The sequence below is a fragment of the Lingula anatina genome, chromosome 1 (assembly GCF_051362555.1).
Source record: "Lingula anatina isolate TDL-2025a chromosome 1, LinAna3.0, whole genome shotgun sequence".
Taxonomy (NCBI): Eukaryota; Metazoa; Brachiopoda; class Lingulata; order Lingulida; family Lingulidae; genus Lingula; species Lingula anatina.
Genome location: NC_141767.1, coordinates 16,755,405 through 16,768,694, shown reverse-complemented (window position 1 = coordinate 16,768,694; position 13,290 = coordinate 16,755,405). Strand labels below are relative to the sequence as shown.

Below are 13,290 nucleotides of genomic sequence, written 5' to 3'. Positions count from 1 at the left end.
GAGTAAACAAACAAACAAACAAACAAAATCCAACAACAGTGTAATAAAATAGAAATGTGAGGGCTATGATGATATTTATCACTCACATTTTTTCACTATATTTAGAGGCCTACAACATTACAGACCTGTTTAATGTATATTATGCGCATAGCTCTTCAGATAAATAAACCTGGTTTACTTCCTGATCTTAACAGAGCACCTTCAGAGATACCCAAGTCATTCATGTCTATACAATAAAGCAAGATAAGTGGACTTGATATGCTGTATATGGCCCCCTTCCTACTTGATAACTTTATTGATTCAAAACATGACTCGAGATTTTTGTCCTAAATCTGGCTGATAATTGATGAGGTGTGCTATGTTGTTCCAGGATGCTACCTGTGTGGGAATAAGGTTAAGCTGCAGTCGAAGGCGGCCATGCTGGTTATTCTGTGAATTTCCATGCTTCTTCATGTCAAACCACCTATCAATGGGAGTTGTGCTCAAATCCTGAAACAGTTGCCAATTTTAAGATAATTCTCAATGAAATAGTTTTACAAGATTCTCATTTTAATATCATCAGCAATTTTTTTCTTTATAGATAATATACATTCTATAAATATAGGTAATGCCATGGTATCAGATGCTCATTCTGAAATTATTATATAGTAATATGCTGTAAAAAAATTCAAATCCAGTCATAATTTTTTTTTCAAATTCAAAAAATAAATAAAATACCTTGAGTGGCACTGCCACCATACCCATGAGATCATCAAAGTGATGGCTGTTTTCAAGATTGTGCTTGATAGCCTTCAAGAAACTAAAAAAGAAAACATGATTTTATAATAATACAAATCTTATTTCTCAATATTACAAAATCTGGGCAGCTTGATTCCCAAGTTTTAAAATGTGAATCAAAAAACAAACAAAAGAAAAAAAAAGCAAAATCACACACTTGAAATTCTAAATATTTCTTTAATGTTAATTTATGAAATAAAATGTTGCCTTAAATTATCGTCTTACAATGGTTATTTGAAAGATTAAAACTAAAAAGTAGATGCTCACTTTTTGAATCCTGAAGGTTTTTTATGACACGGTGCTTCACTTGAGCAGCAGCGACAACCTCCATCATGATTCCAAAGATATACATGAAGTTCTTCTTTGGGCAAATTATGAACTGGGCTGAAATTAAATTATTCTTTATTGCTTTTGATACATACACCATTTTCAGCATATTTGTGATAGTGTTATTGAAGTGAAATGAAATTTAAACACCCACTCTACTTGATAAATAAGCTGCTATTTACTACTGTCCAGAAAAATATTGTCCTTCAAAGTACTCTCAAGGTCAACTGGGTTACTTTGACGTTTCATGGTATAACTGGTATTTGACCTTGAAAACAGTTTAATTAATAGGTTTGTAATTCCATAAAGAATGATTATTGGTAAATAGAGGGATAACTATGTTTCTAGGTGCTAGGTGAGGTATCCATGTAATTATGGTTGACCTCAACACTGATGAAAAATGCTAACCACAACAACGCACGCACACAATGGTGACCACAGTTTGAGGTAGGGCAATAAAAGAATGACATCTAGGGTCCATGGTAACCTTGTAACTTAATATAAGCCCAAAAATTTGTTTCAGAGTATCGAAAAGCACATCTTGAAAAGTGTTTTGTACATGTCTATATGAGTGTTAAATATATTTTCAACTGGGGAAGGGGTTCATTTTTGATTGAAGATGAAGTTAATGAGGATCTTTTAAAGCAGCAAATCAGCAATTTGTTAGTGAGAAGGCTTCAATTTTCATAAAATCCCAAAGTTCAAAACAAGCCCAATTTTGCACACACACCTTGACATTTTTTTTCTCTTTTTTTTTTTTTTTATTGAATTTTTCCAACTTACAGTATGAATTCCTCATTCCACCTGGGTGACAAGGTGCCCTTGATAGTTTGCGTCTTGTAGGCATCACTGCATTCCAAAGAGGGCTGCCTTTGTTTTAGTTTACGAGAAGGAAGTGGGGAATTCTTTGGGGACCCCTGTGCCCACTGTTCTTTATCTATATCAAGATTAGAGGACCCCTGTTGGACTAGACCTAGAACGCAGTAGGGGTCATTGCTTCCTGGAACAGAAAATAAAATCAGGTGTCAAAATTTATTTCATTCACCTGTCTATACTTTCTGATTAAATTGGCTACCAATTTTAATTTATTCCTCTCTATCTATTCTTCTAAGTACCTATCTATTTACTTGTAATGATTGTCATTTAATAGTATTTCTTGATCATCTCAACCCTCCTTTACCTTGGGCCTCACTATTAAAAAATACTTAATTAAAACGCTAAAGAATTTACTATTATGATGATTTTTGTTAAAATTGCGTATATTAACATATTTCTCTCAAGACTGTGGTGGAAAGCAACCAATCACAAAGACTGATAAGCAAGGCTGTCACATATTAACTTGATTAAAAAGTACACAATGATATTTAATTCCAATATATTGGGCCATGAGACCTCATGAGATGAGAGTAATGCACCTGATATCTTCTCAATCACTTTTAATTAGAATTGCTTATCTTGCCATATATATTATACAGTATCACTACAGATCAAATACCTCTCTTTCTCTCTCTCTCTCTTTCTTGTAGGCTTACCTTTTTTATCAACCATTTTCAAGTTTGTAGCCTCGACTATCACGACATGAACATTTGCCACAGTTGCCTGTATGAAATAAAAAGAAGAAATAACTTTTCAAAACTGAATTTTATGTCTAAAAGATGTGGGTAACAGCTTTTCTGGCTTGTCCCTATGCACTGTAAACAGGTGGATAGCTGGGCGTCTGTCCATTGCTCTCTCCCAGACTATTGCAACATCCCACATAAACTTTTTTAATCAAACGAAAATATGAAAAAGCTATTTTCTCACCAGGTGCTCATTGTGAGTTGTCGTCTTCAGGCAGTTCAATTTTCTCATATTCTTCCTTGCCTATGATTTCAACAGCTGAAACCTTGGCCTTTTATTTCAAAACCAATGCCATTCAGTAAATAATATAAGATCAAGTTAACTGTTTCTGATCAGAAGCTAGTTATTTAATACCACTGGTCACTTGCGCACATCCCTTAACAATACTTGTTTACTGCATTTACATGTCCCATGGTGGATGTTTCTTTCCGCCTCACGTTTCCAACAATAGATAATTACCAAACTGCCATCCAAAAATAGATGCAATTCAGGTGTGGTAGGAGTGTAAAAGTTGTCTTTCTTCTGATGATTTAAAAATGGGTTATCTGCCTGGAGGTTGTATGATTTTTGGTCCAACTATTATCTCTCTGCCACTGTCTAATACCAGGATGTCACAAACTTTCATAATCTGTCCGATTTCTATTGAAATGTGGTAAGTTCATATGCTTGAGACTACAATAATAACTTGAAAATTTCGTGGAAAGACGATTTTCCACCAGTGTAATTTCTTTCACTTTGAAAATTGACAGCAAATTTTCTTTATAAAAAGTCATTCATCATTTTCTTATGAAGTGATTTGAATTTTTGTACAGTTTAAAATACCCTAATGTTCTACGAGCTATAGTACAGGTAATTTTTTTGTGTCAGATATACAGGTAGTAGTGAATTACGAAGGTATATGAAATAAGGAGACCAATCAAAAGAGATTCCAATAAGGAAGTAGTTTAAAACTTTTTTCTAAGAATTTGAAATACATGCTTTCCTTTAACATTATTGTCTTTCTCAGATTAATGTAGCACCCAGTATGAACTTTTTTACTGAATGTAAAATGTGCCATTTTCACACTAGATGCTCTTAGGCATATTTATTGGTGATTTTGGTCTTTCATTTAACTTTAGAATCAATTCTGATACCTTTCAAATTGGCATTGCAATTTGTTTTTTCCTTTTTTTGAAAGGGGGTGGGGAGTTAATGAAATATGGATCAAAAGATTTTCCAGCCAGTAAAATTACTTTCACTCTTTACAAACTTCACATACCTGAAATTCCATCTGTAGTTCTTACATAATGATAAAAGCTCAGTGAAAGTCTCCTGATCACACTGACCAGCAGATGACCATTTACCTGACCAACAGACTGTCCATTTATCATTCAGTGAATTTTTCTTGAATATAAACTCATAAAGAGATACAATATACAGCAGTAAAACTGAAATCAAATCTGCAAAAAGCCATTTCACTTAAAGCTATCAGTTATACTTCTTCTATGGCATCTATGTGGGTTAATTTATTTACATGTGCAGTGATTCATTCTAAGAATTTTATTGTTGTTGTGTGAAACTTGCACATTGCACATTAAAAAACACCAGTTGGTAAGGTTTCATTTGCCCATCACTTCCTGCAATACCTTGAAAGATGTTTATCTGTTCATTTATCTGTTCATTCGCAGTTTTGCAAATAGACAAATATTGACAGTACTCAAGATATTTCTTAATGACTATACAATAATTTTTTGTATGACATTGCCGTATGTTATGCAATACACATGGAATCTAAGAGTTCTTTAAAACCAGAAAGTACTAGTGTATGTGGCACTTATAAAAATGACCAAAACATAATCTACCAAAAACCAAAATTCACGATTTTTTAACTGAATTCCTAAGGTTTATTCTGCAGAAACCCCCAAATATTTTTTTCTAAATGTTTAACAGATTCATTAAAAAAATTTTAAATGGCACAAGCACTATTAAATATTTCGAAAGTCTGCACGCATACCTTAGACCTGCACATAACAAGAGAACAATATATATATATATATATATATATATATATATATATATATATATATATATATAATCCATACATGCATAAACCATCTTAGCTTATCGCAAAATAAATACTCACATATTAACTAAGGCCTGGCAACAAGCAATATTTCTCTTCTTCTCACTTGAGAAATCAAATAAAATCTCAAGAAATGGGCAACACTCAAGTATAGTTCTGGTAGTTATAGGTTACACTCAAGTATTTAATGGGAGCAGGCAGGCCGCTCTATGTGTCATGCAAGCAATTGGATTCAAGACAAGTACTTCTGTGCTTTCGTCACATTTCTGTAATGGTGCACATTTGTTTCTATTATCGTCACTGCTCTAAATCAAGCCTGATATTCTATACATACATGTATTAGTCAATATATCTAATGCAGGGCAGGTCTTCCTATAAATTGCTGCAAGTCTAATGTTTTACTTAATTACTCATAAGCTGACAAAGGCATGTACTTTAAATTAAATTATGGACATTAGTGATGTGATAGTATACATGAGTCTGGAATTTAGGAAGTAGGGTGTATCCAGACAAGGCTTTTTGCAGATGAAAAAAAAAGTGAAATGATTTATAAAAGATGTAAACATTACCTTTCTCTTTCCATGTTCTTCCATGCTGTCTAAGCTGCTGCCATGACTTGAGGGAACTTTTAAAGCCTAGACGAAAAATATAACATGATTCAGTGCACAAGCCTCAAGTAAAAAGTTGATATTATCAGCGTTATTTATTTGAATCTCCTTCACCTTACTAGGCGCCTACTGGGCTTGTCAAATTACCGGGCCAGTATAAACACATTATTTACTTTAAGACTTTATTCAATCAGAAATAATAAATGATGAAAGTATTTCAAGTTTAGCCCTTGCTATCTTGAATTTATGTAGTGATTGCTTATAATAACTCTTTTCCAGTTTAAATTAAAATTGAGCAATGATAAATTCCTTATATGCTGTCTTAAACTCGGCTGTAAACTTAATTCATAGTATGTGGACTGGTTTTGTTTCTTCATTGCTCAACCCCCCTCAAGTGCCTTTTTTCAATCTAATCTTTTTTATTTGAAATTTTTTCATTGTGTATGAAACAGTATGTAATAAATCTCAGAAATGGCAAGACTAGTAGAGAACATTAAGTTAATTATAAACAACTCTCGATAATTCATTATCCACTGCCTGGTACATATAAATATTTGGGCAGTCTGACATTAAGTCTTATGTTAATGTGTTTTATGATGTTAATGAGGTCTGTCAAAAAATAGAGTGATTAAAATGCAATATTCAGATTCTATTCAGTCTACCTACTCCAGGACTAGTTCTTGAGACATGGTTATCTGACACCAAAATAAATATTCTGGAATAGCAAAATGATTCATTTCTCTAGGGCCTATATTTCCTGTGACATAGTGGTGACCTAAATAAGTTCATGCTATTCATAGGAGGCCATTCTGTGTTCACCCCACCTCCCAACACCAATACTGTAAGTTAATAAAAAATATGCAATTAAAATATAAATGTATTTTATTCTGTTGTTACTATGTTTGTCTTTCTTCTCCCAAAGAATCAAACTTGTTACTGTAGGTTTTGCAGTTTAACCCCCATTATTATCAGTATTATTATTATTTTTTTAATAATGAAAATATTGCAGAAATTTCACTTTGGAATGAATATATATCAGTGGACATGTCAATTTTGAACTTAACAACCCAACATACATGTAAATGAAGAAAGCCTTTATATATGTGTGTGGTAAACATTGCCATACAGCTAGCAGTCACTGTTGGCACTGTTGGCAAAGTTACCCATGGCATAGTTATAATGCCCCCTATAACCTCCATGCTAGCTCTAGTCAACCCTGGCTTCACTGCATAAATAAATGATGAAAAATCATTTTAGCAAAGCTCATGAAAATCAGCTATAAATCCAGAAAACCATACAATACTCAACAGATAGTGCCCCCTCCCCACCCACATGATACATGTGTTAATCTGAATCTTTTATAAATTTTTTGTCTTGCTGTTACTCCTTATGAAAAACCTCAATAAAACATATATATAAAGAGAGAGGTACACTCCAAAGTATTTTTTGTGCATGAGTGACAGCTTTTCTCTTTAGTGAATTCCTTATCAAAAGAACATATTATCATACAAAAGAAGTTTTAAACTTTAAAATAAGCATTAATCAGCACATCATATCAACTTTCTTCAAGTTAATTCGTAAGGATATATAAGGGAAAAAGTTTCATGGTTGAAAATGATGTAACGGAGGGAATGGGGGGTGAGCATGACCCCACATATAACAAAATACGTGAAAATCCCCCTGTCAGAATTAGCCAAACAAGTATTTACCTTGTCTTTCTCTGTGCTTCTTCCATGAAAACTTCTACTGAACTTGTATTTCATTGACCCCCATAGAGTTCTTTTCCTCCTAACTGACATGTTTATGCTATGTTCACTGCTAAAAGGCAGTCTGTTGCTTTTCCTTATGTAAATCTATACCCTCTATACTAGTGAGTTCACAATCACTCGGCATTTATGTACTGGGTATCACATGTAACTACATTACAAACTTGATAAATTTAAGCACATGCAAATTTAACTTTGGACTCTTCCTTGGGATGGGGTGGGTCAGATTGGTTATGTACACTGGAATTAACAATGCAAAAAAAATCACTGCAAGCAAGGACAGCCTCTGTTTCCGGAGATTAAATAACTAACAGAACGGTGGTGCTGATAACTCCATAAGGAAATAACTGATGCCAAAAGAACAGAAAAATAGGGAAAAAAAGCCAGCACATTGGGAATTTGGAAATTGGAAAGGAGTCCAGCTGCATCCCCTTTCTTTATCAGTGTTATGATAATAATAATAAAGCTGCTGATGAAAATTCTGCCCAATCATGTCTACGTGATGTTTACTTCTCGACCACATACCTGTAGTTCAAAGCAAATAAAGAGGAGGTTTCAAAAGAATTGTACACACTGTGTTGATATTAAAGCATTTGAAGGGGCATTCCATCTGCATTTCATCAGCATCTTGATTTTTCTCCATTGTCAAACTGTTTTAAGAACCAGAAGAGTATTTTGAGAATGACATGCAAAAATCATGTTTTTCTCTCCTAAAATCTATTTTCCCATCCTTGCAAAATTTATTATTCTGAGCTTTTTACAAATATCCATTGATTGACTCAAACATTTTTTTTTCAAAAATTTTTTTTACACATGGAGAAACTTTGTAAAATCTAATTTCGCCAAATGTCAAGTTGATTTCAAGTTGTCTTTAAATAAATCAAATTCCAATAAAATTGCTATTACCAATATATAACTCGGCCACGTTCACTATATAAGTTGCATTGATACCTGTAACATTTGAAAATACACAGTGGCCCAATATTATTTGATGGACATAGTACTTTGGTGTCATTTTTTGATAAATTAAAAAAACAAATTGGACAATGGACACTAAGGGGCCATTCAGAATGAGAAGAGTCGAGTGCTAGCTGGTCCACAGCCCAAATATGGCGGACCTTCATGAAAGGAAGACTGCTTAATCTTGTAATGGTCTCTGCGCCTCTAGCAGGCCTCCCTAGGTGTTGTCCCTCGTCCGGTCGCATTGAGACGAGATTTAATTACTGTGCCCCTGCAGGGATGACATGTGGGGAGGCGTGAAAGAGGCAGATAGACCGTTACAGGATTAAGCGGTCTTCCTTTCATTAGGTCTGCCATATTTAGGCCGTGGACCAGGTAGCACTCAGCTCTTCTCATTCTGAATGGCCACGAATCTTTGTTGGACTTAGTGAGAATCCCACAGGAGTTGGACCATCCCAGCTAACACGACATGCGAATCTGAATACGCCCTAAGATATTTCAGACTGAGGTTGAGATTGGTCAGACAGTGCTGATACAGTGCATATATACTGTTCAGTAGACTCCATATAACTCATCCTGTCAGGGAAATTATACTATTATACTATATTATACTTCATCTTTCACAAATTTTATGGAATAAAATATTGTTTTTGTCTGTGTGCACGTAAGCTGAAATTAATCTGATCATTGCCTACCACGAATCTTTGTTGGACTGGAATAAGTGTCCAAGTCTAAGTCTTGATTTTAACAACATGAATTTGTAGAACAAAATTGACCAGTACTTACCCATCTTTTACAACAATTCACACCTCCCATTATACAGATTATAACAAATCTTTCTTGATTTACTAGCTATATCATCTTACAAAGTTCAACCACAATATCAAATTATGTTGTCAAAAAAACACATTAATTTTCATATCTACATGTATGTTGAATAATCTCCTGACCTATCTGTCTAAGGGACCGTTCACATGAAAAATCTATTTTCTAAAAATCTAAAAATCTGTTGGCGGTATCTTGTGATCACGGTCTGTGCCCTGAATACCCCACAGCGTAATTACTGGCAGCACGAGCCAGTTACTTCTAAAGCTGTAATTAATTCTCGGCTGCGGAGTTCATCAGTTTAGTTGTGACGACTCAAGCATACAGACGCGTAATATGGCTAGTGATAGTGCTTGTTGTTGCACAAAATTGACCAACACATTTTTCAAAGCAACTGCGACCACCATTTACTTTCTAACTTCCTACTGCGCATTCGTCAAGGGCACAGACCGTGATCACAAGATACCACCAATATATTTTTAGAAAATAGATTTTTCATGTGAACGGTCCCTAAAGCACTTCCGATGGTGAAAAAAATTATATTGCATTATTATTGAAAATATATTTGTAACGGCATTAGCCTAACAGAACTATTTTTTTCATTATTTAACTGTGACCAATGCAAGTGACCATCAAAGGCATCTGCATCAATTGTTTGTTACAAAATAATAATAATAATAATAATAATAAGATTTACATATACTGCACTTGTGGCCACCCTGAGTTTGAGAGGACACTGGATATTGGCAGAGGCACTCTGATAACAGAGAGGTGAATTCCCAGTGTGACTGTGTCCTCTGAATATCAGGGTACTTGTGGTTTAAACTGCAGTTCTAAACAACCCACAAGATCATCTTGCATGTCAGACCGCATTCACAACGATTTGAGCCAGGTTTTACAAATCCTGAGACTAAATATGGCGGACGTACATGAAAGGAAAACCGCCTAATCTTTTAATAGTCTCTCCGCCTCTCACACGCCTCCCCACACGTCGTCCCTGCGGGGTACAGTCATTAAATCTCGGCTCCGTTTGCCATGCGGAAGCTACCTGAGAAATATTAAGTGCGCATGCTCATCAATTAAACTCGAGGTGAAGAAAGCATGGCGGCTGGAGGCGACCGAAGGAAAAAAAGCTTAAGCTCTTCTGTTCTATTATCTCTCAAAACAGAGACGAAAAAGAAATGAATTGGCCCGTAGAGCAGCAATGAATCGGCTATCTATGGAGATAATGTCACCAGAGATATTCACGGAGATACCCAGCCCCAGTAGACGGAGGAGGAGGAGGGCAGAATTTTTGCATATGCAGTCTCGTCAGAGTGCGCAGTTCGTTCTGATGCTGATGTTTGCCTTAATTGTTCCCTACGCCTGATCGAACTGGAAGGGGGGTGTTTTCATGATTTTGATCCCGATTCATAGCTGCTCTAATAGCCATTCATTTCTTTTTCTCAGGTAGCTTCCACATGGCGAACGGAGCCGAGATTTAGTGACTGTACCCCGCAGGGACGACGTGTGGGGAGGCGTGTGAGAGGCGGAGAGACTATTAAAAGATTAGGCGGTTTTCCTTTCATGTACGTCTGCCATATTTAGTCTCAGGATTTGTAAACCCTGGCTCAAATCGTTGTGAATGCGGTCTCAGAATAACAATTAATGTATAACAAAGGTGAATGAAGGTGTTAGTATGTTATTTCTCCTTGCATGATCAATTAACATTACCTTTTCATCACACACTTTAAATGGCATACTGCATGATGTATTCTTGAAACATAAGTGGTTCTTTCAAAGGCCTTAAATGAAAAGATTGTTATCTTCAGCTTTAGATGCATAAACTGCTTAGACCACCTTAGACCCACCTGTTGGGAAATAGAGCCGCAACATGGTGACGCCATTCTGTGCTCTTTTGCTAGTTTACATGCCTTGTCCCAAAATATGATTATAGTGTATATTTTTTGTTTATTATAATAAATATTGAATAAAAGAAGTCTCAAAACATTACACTGTGCATGTTTAAAATGAGCAGAGAAAAATTTGCTCTTTTACCCATCACTGAGAAAAGCTCCTAACTCGGGTAAACAAAAAGACATGCCCTGAGCAAGTCAAACACAGTCCTTTTTCATTCCAGTTTCGATAAACAACAAACTTAGTGTACCTGTTGAAATGATGCTGCTGATTCCATCTCATGTGACAGGGGTTTGGCGTCAAAATAAACCGAGATAAAGTGCAAAACCTCAGCAGTTGTCTCTGAAATCTAACATTTACATTGGGCTATCACCGTGTCAGCAGATGTTTACTTATGGACATGAAGAGTTTGTACCTATTGTGTACACAGTGTCTTATCTTTGAATTAGCCGTCTTATAACACAAATCTTGGCATCTGTTGCTGTTTTTATGAAATGCTCATTTGGCACTTTATTAGAAATTTTTCTCATGCAGCTTTTCATGAATTTACCACCAACATCATCCCCTGTAAATACACACCACAAATACAAACCACTCTAAGCATTAATATGGCAAGCATCATAAATCTCATAAATATTACAAAGCTTTTAATAATATGATAATGTGTAAAATATAGCTAATCTTTAATGTATTTTTTGTCATGTTTTGAAAGTACATTTCATGAGTGTGATTACCTGAAAGGAGCTAAGTTTACATGTAGTAGGTCTCAACTCCTTCTTTACTAATATCTTTGTCTTAATTTATATAGTTATCAGTGAAATCAACTACTTTGTGTCTAAAATGTTCATTCAATCTTTATTAAACTAAAATCACAACTTGGCAAACATGTAAACCACGTTTACATTCCCATCTGAAATATCTGAATGTTTTAATTTCAAATTACAGGCAAAATTGATTGGCTTTTTTGGCCACAGACAGCAAAGCAAAACCGAATCACATCCGGGGTTTTTCTGCCTAATCTTATTTTCCTTAAATTTTTTTCTGCTACTTATGAATCTATGCTCAGTTGGTCCCTGCACTTAGATTTGATGTTTATACCTAATATTTCTAATTAACATAGTTCTAAATGATTACCCAGTCACTTAGTAAATACTTAGGCTTTCATGTCTTTCTGTACATTTCAAAAGAAAATGTTGAAATCAGCTTTGCAGTATATGACTTGAGGATAATTTCTAATGCAGTTATAACCTTTAAGTTACTTTATAAATATACATGTCATAAAAATATACAGAAGTCATAAAAAATAAACAGAAGTCACAAATATATATAAAATCTCCAACCCTACTCTCTCACACTCGCAGGTAACATTTCCTTAAGTACTTTTGATAAGTGATTCATTTCTACCAGATCAACAATGCTCAACTCCACAATGTTGTTGTTTTGTTTTGTTTGGTTTTGTTTAAGTAAGTAGTATTTAACATTTATTAAGATAAACATACTTGATGAAAACCCAGTTCATCAACAAACCCGATCACTTTTGGCTGATTTCACAAAAATAATTATACAACAAATTTGGTCTGCCGTTTTTAACCAAATTCAAATTCATTGCAGGATAATTCTGCAGTAGTATTGGTCTAAACCATTCTAGACATGTCTTTCCTGTACTGAACAGACGTAGCATTTCGCTTTATAAGGATATCTAAGTCAAAGTAAAATAAAATCTTATTCTAACAATTTCGACCGATTGAATGTCTGAATAACTTATGTAAAACAAGACCCTGTGCATGGCTGGATTACTGGAAAATCCACCGTTAATTATAATGTTGAATGCAGCATGCTTTCTGCGATTAAAAGTGTTTAGTTTAAATGGAAAAAAAAGCAGTTTGAATACTTACATGTTTAAACTGATGCCATGGGTTTGTGGGCCTTTTCGATATTTCTCCAAAGGATTGCATGCTGTCTGTCGCAGTGAAAAAAAAATCCAGTAGTTCTCTTATCTATGAATGTGGGCGCCTTTAGTATAAATGACAGTATCACTCGTTTCACCAGCTTACTCCATCTTCCTGAATTACGTGCACCTAGATCGTGTGGGTCATTTTGGCAAACGAACCCATCCTTCCTTACTGTGCCGTGTGAACAAGGAGAACATCCTTCTTTGCCGCATGGGGTGTTTGAGACGGAGAAGTTAAAAGTGGTGTTTACACTGCCGCATTTTTAGATCCTCGTTCCGTGCGAGCCTTCTGCGCCACTAGTTGAAATCACGTTATGCACGTAATTTAAAAGGCTAACTTTTCAGTGCTCCCACATAACGTTTTGCATCTCAACTTCTTGCTTAAAATTGTGTATGGACCGATACAACCCCTTTTTGTTCGTTAATTGACTGTGTTGATCCTGGATCGATTATGTGGCCATACCAGTAAGTTTGGTGGACGCCCGGGACACAAAACAA

At 35.1% G+C, this 13,290-nt stretch overlaps 1 protein-coding gene across 7 annotated transcripts in view; it reads right to left on the bottom strand.

The window, feature by feature from the left end:
* LOC106174132 (BAI1-associated protein 3) overlaps positions 1 to 13,290 on the bottom strand; it is a 23,449-nt gene extending 10,159 nt beyond the window's left edge. Inside the window, exons 1-7 of one of the 7 annotated variants that reach the window (XM_087016429.1) lie at positions 12,737 to 13,289; positions 5,356 to 5,421; positions 2,637 to 2,703; positions 1,888 to 2,104; positions 1,045 to 1,161; positions 718 to 799; positions 379 to 489 (exon numbers count right to left, since the gene is read on the bottom strand). In XM_087016429.1, the coding sequence (XP_086872555.1) occupies positions 379 to 489; positions 718 to 799; positions 1,045 to 1,161; positions 1,888 to 2,104; positions 2,637 to 2,703; positions 5,356 to 5,421; positions 12,737 to 12,796 (720 nt within the window). In that variant the 5' untranslated portion in view covers positions 12,797 to 13,289. Of the gene's footprint in view, positions 1 to 378; positions 490 to 717; positions 800 to 1,044; positions 1,162 to 1,887; positions 2,105 to 2,636; positions 2,704 to 2,907; positions 3,476 to 4,846; positions 5,292 to 5,355; positions 5,422 to 7,103; positions 7,335 to 10,658; positions 10,701 to 11,091; positions 11,134 to 12,736 lie in introns of those variants that run through there. The other 6 variants (XM_087016433.1, XM_087016430.1, XM_087016428.1 and 3 more) reach the window with 6 other exon arrangements.